Genomic DNA, 4,639 nt, shown 5'->3' on the forward strand with positions numbered 1-4,639 from the left:
TAGGGTTCTGTATGTATTTTTAATATTTTTTATTTAATTTAATTTAATATGCCATTTAGCAGACGCTTTTATCCAAAGCGACTTACAGTCATGCGTGCATACATTTTTTTGTGTATGGGTGGTCCCGGGGATCGAACCCACTACCTTAGCGTTACAAGCGCCGTGCTCTACCAGCTGAGCTACAGGGGACCATACATCTCTGTGTCTAGGTGCTGTACGTTCCCCAGGGTTAGGGTTCTGTATGTATCTAACCCTCTATCTATCTCTGTGTCTAGGTGCTGTACGTTCCCCAGGGTTAGGGTTCTGTATGTATCTAACCCTCTATCTATCTCTGTGTCTAGGTGCTGTACGTTCCCCAGGGTTAGGGTTAGGGTTCTGTATGTATCTAACCCTCTATCTATCTCTGTGTCTAGGTGCTGTACGTTCCCCAGGGTTAGGGTTCTGTATGTATCTAACCCTCTATCTATCTCTGTGTCTAGGTGCTGTACGTTCCCCAGGGTTAGGGTTAGGGTTCTGTATGTATCTAACCCTCTATCTATCTCTGTGTCTAGGTGCTGTACGTTCCCCAGGGTTAGGGTTCTGTATGTATCTAACCCTCTATCTATCTCTGTGTCTAGGTGCTGTACGTTCCCCAGGGTTAGGGTTAGGGTTCTGTATGTATCTAACCCTCTATCTATCGCTGTGTCTAGGTGCTGTACGTTCCCCAGGGTTAGGGTTCTGTATGTATCTAACCCTCTATCTATCTCTGTGTCTAGGTGCTGTACGTTCCCCAGGGTTAGGGTTCTGTATGTATCTAACCCTCTATCTATCTCTGTGTCTAGGTGCTGTACGTTCCCCAGGGTTAGGGTTCTGTATGTATCTAACCCTCTATCTATCTCTGTGTCTAGGTGCTGTACGTTCCCCAGGGTTAGGGTTAGGGTTCTGTATGTATCTAACCCTCTATCTATCTCTGTGTCTAGGTGCTGTACGTTCCCCAGGGTTAGGGTTCTGTATGTATCTAACCCTCTATCTATCTCTGTGTCTAGGTGCTGTACGTTCCCCAGGGTTAGGGTTAGGGTTCTGTATGTATCTAACCCTCTATCTATCTCTGTGTCTAGGTGCTGTACGTTCCCCAGGGTTAGGGTTCTGTATGTATCTAACCCTCTATCTATCTCTGTGTCTAGGTGCTGTACGTTCCCCAGGGTTAGGGTTAGGGTTCTGTATGTATCTAACCCTCTATCTATCTCTGTGTCTAGGTGCTGTACGTTCCCCAGGGTTAGGGTTCTGTATGTATCTAACCCTCTATCTATCTCTGTGTCTAGGTGCTGTACGTTCCCCAGGGTTAGGGTTAGGGTTCTGTATGTATCTAACCCTCTATCTATCTCTGTGTCTAGGTGCTGTACGTTCCCCAGGGTTAGGGTTCTGTATGTATCTAGCCCTCTATCTATCTCTGTGTCTAGGTGCTGTACGTTCCCCAGGGTTAGGGTTAGGGTTCTGTATGTATCTAACCCTCTATCTATCTCTGTGTCTAGGTGCTGTACGTTCCCCAGGGTTAGGGTTCTGTATGTATCTAACCCTCTATCTATCTCTGTGTCTAGGTGCTGTACGTTCCCCAGGGTTAGGGTTAGGGTTCTGTATGTATCTAACCCTCTATCTATCGCTGTGTCTAGGTGCTGTACGTTCCCCAGGGTTAGGGTTCTGTATGTATCTAACCCTCTATCTATCTCTGTGTCTAGGTGCTGTACGTTCCCCAGGGTTAGGGTTCTGTATGTATCTAACCCTCTATCTATCTCTGTGTCTAGGTGCTGTACGTTCCCCAGGCCAGGGAGAGGTTCACAGCCCCCTCCTTTATGTACCGGGAGCGTTTCAGTCGCTTCCAGCCCACCTACCCCTACCTGCCCCACGACATCCTCCTTCCCCCCTCCATCTCCCTGTCTGACGGAGAGGAGCCGCCGCCCTACCAGGGTCCATGTGCCTTACAGCTGAGAGACCCAGAGCAGCAGATGGAGTTAAACAGAGAGTCGGTCAGAGCCCCCCCCAACAGAACCATCTTCCACAGTGACCTGATAGACATGCGCAGTGGAAGGGGGGGGGGGGCGAGACCACCCAGCAGTAACTCTGGTATCAGCGTGGCCAATAGCAGCAGCCACGGACGCATGGAGGGCCCGCCTCCGCCATATTCCGAGGTGATTGGTCAGCACTACCCTGGCTCCGCCTTATTTCACCACCCGCACAGCAATAACCCACATGGGACCTGGACGGGGGGTGGGACCAGCCAGCAGGGCCAATCAGAAAGCACAATACCTGCCAAGGCCAGGGAGGGGGAGGAGCTGAGGTGAGATGGGGGAGGGACTATGCTGTCTGAGACTCCTCACCCCCTGTAAAGAGGTGTGGCCTTTCTCTCTATGGGCGGACACTCCCAGGATGCACAACTAAACATTATCAACCTGCTACAACTAAACACAACATTATTAACCTGCTACAACTAAACACAACATTATCAACCTGCTACAACTAAACACAACATTATCAACCTGCTACAACTAAACACAACATTATCAACCTGCTACAACTAAACACAACATTATCAACCTGCTACAACTAAACACAACATTATCAACCTGCTACAACTAAACACAACATTATCAACCTGCTACAACTAAACACAACATTATCAACCTGCTACAACTAAACACAACATTATCAACCTGCTACAACTAAACACAACATTATCAACCTGCTACAACTAAACACAACATTATCAACCTGCTACAACTAAACACAACATTATCAACCTGCTACAACTAAACACAACATTATCAACCTGCTACAACTAAACACAACATTATCAACCTGCTACAACTAAACACAACATTATCAACCTGCTACAACTAAACACAACATTATCAACCTGCTACAACTAAACACAACATTATCAACCTGCTACAACTAAACACAACATTATCAACCTGCTACAACTAAACACAACATTATCAACCTGCTACAACTAAACACAACATTATCAACCTGCTACAACTAAACACAACATTATCAACCTGCTACAACTAAACACAACATTATCAACCTGCTACAACTAAACACAACATTATCAACCTGCTACAACTAAACACAACATTATCAACCTGCTACAACTAAACACAACATTATCAACCTGCTACAACTAAACACAACATTATCAACCTGCTACAACTAAACACAACATTATCAACCTGCTACAACTAAACACAACATTATCAACCTGCTACAACTAAACACAACATTATCAACCTGCTACAACTAAACAAACCAAGATGGACTGAGGAGTTTTAATCAGACCAGGGTCTGTGCACAACCAAGATGGAGGAGGAATGACTCAAACATCCAAATCTTAGTGCCAAGGTTACCGTGGAAACAGAGGAGCAGAACTGACTTGTCTAAGTAACTAACATTTAAAAAAGAAGCGTTATCTAAAGTTGCACTATCTACTACCCAGTCATACCCAGCCTAGTATCTATCAGTCCCACTACCACACAGTACACCAACTACCCAGTCATACCCAGCCTAGTATCTATCAGTCCCACTACCACACAGTACACCAACTACCCAGTCATACCCAGCCTAGTATCTATCAGTCCCACTACCACACAGTACACCAACTACCCAGTCATACCCAGCCTAGTATCTATCAGTCCCACTACCACACAGTACACCAACTACCCAGTCATACCCAGCCTAGTATCTATCAGTCCCACTACCACACAGTACACCAACTACCCAGTCATACCCAGCCTAGTATATATCAGTCCCACTACCACACAGTACACCAACTACCCAGTCATACCCAGCCTAGTATCTATCAGTCCCACTACCACACAGTACACCAACTACCCAGTAGTACCCAGCCTAGTATCTATCAGTCCCACTACCACACAGTACACCAACTACCCAGTCATACCCTATCTACTACCCAGTCATACCCTATCTACTACCCAGTCATACCCTATCTACTACCCAGTCATACCCTATCTACTACCCAGTCATACCCTATCTACTACCCAGTCATACCCTATCTACTACCCAGTCATACCCTATCTACTACCCAGTCATACCCTATCTACTACCCAGTCATACCCTATCTACTACCCAGTCATACCCAGCCTAGTATCTATCAGTCCCACTACCACACAGTACACCAACTACCCAGTCATACCCAGCCTAGTATCTATCAGTCCCACTACCACACAGTACACCAACTACCCAGTCATACCCAGCCTAGTATCTATCAGTCCCACTACCACACAGTACACCAACTACCCAGTCATACCCAGCCTAGTATCTATCAGTCCCACTACCACACAGTACACCAACTACCCAGTCATACCCAGCCTAGTATCTATCAGTCCCACTACCACACAGTACACCAACTACCCAGTCATACCCAGCCTAGTATCTATCAGTCCCACTACCACACAGTACACCAACTACCCAGTAGTACCCAGCCTAGTATCTATCAGTCCCACTACCACACAGTACACCAACTACCCAGTCATACCCAGCCTAGTATCTATCAGTCCCACTACCACACAGTACACCAACTACCCAGTCATACCCAGCCTAGTATCTATCAGTCCCACTACCACACAGTACACCAACTACCCAG

The 4,639-nt window shown here is 46.5% G+C and overlaps 1 protein-coding gene across 1 annotated transcript in view; it reads left to right on the forward strand.

Annotated features, from left to right (window-relative positions):
* The window catches only part of LOC311115589 (low-density lipoprotein receptor class A domain-containing protein 4-like), an 8,142-nt gene extending 4,168 nt beyond the window's left edge, over nucleotides 1-3,974 (forward strand). Inside the window, exon 3 of the mRNA XM_084190748.1 lies at nucleotides 1,782-3,974. Within this exon, the coding sequence (XP_084046874.1) occupies nucleotides 1,782-2,318 (537 nt within the window). The 3' untranslated portion in view covers nucleotides 2,319-3,974. The remainder of the gene's footprint in view (nucleotides 1-1,781) is intronic.
* The last annotated feature ends 665 nt before the right edge of the window (nucleotides 3,975-4,639 follow it).

The sequence above is a fragment of the Coregonus lavaretus genome (genome assembly GCF_964263955.1).
Source record: "Coregonus lavaretus genome assembly, contig: HAP1_SCAFFOLD_692, whole genome shotgun sequence".
Taxonomy (NCBI): domain Eukaryota; kingdom Metazoa; phylum Chordata; class Actinopteri; order Salmoniformes; family Salmonidae; genus Coregonus; species Coregonus lavaretus.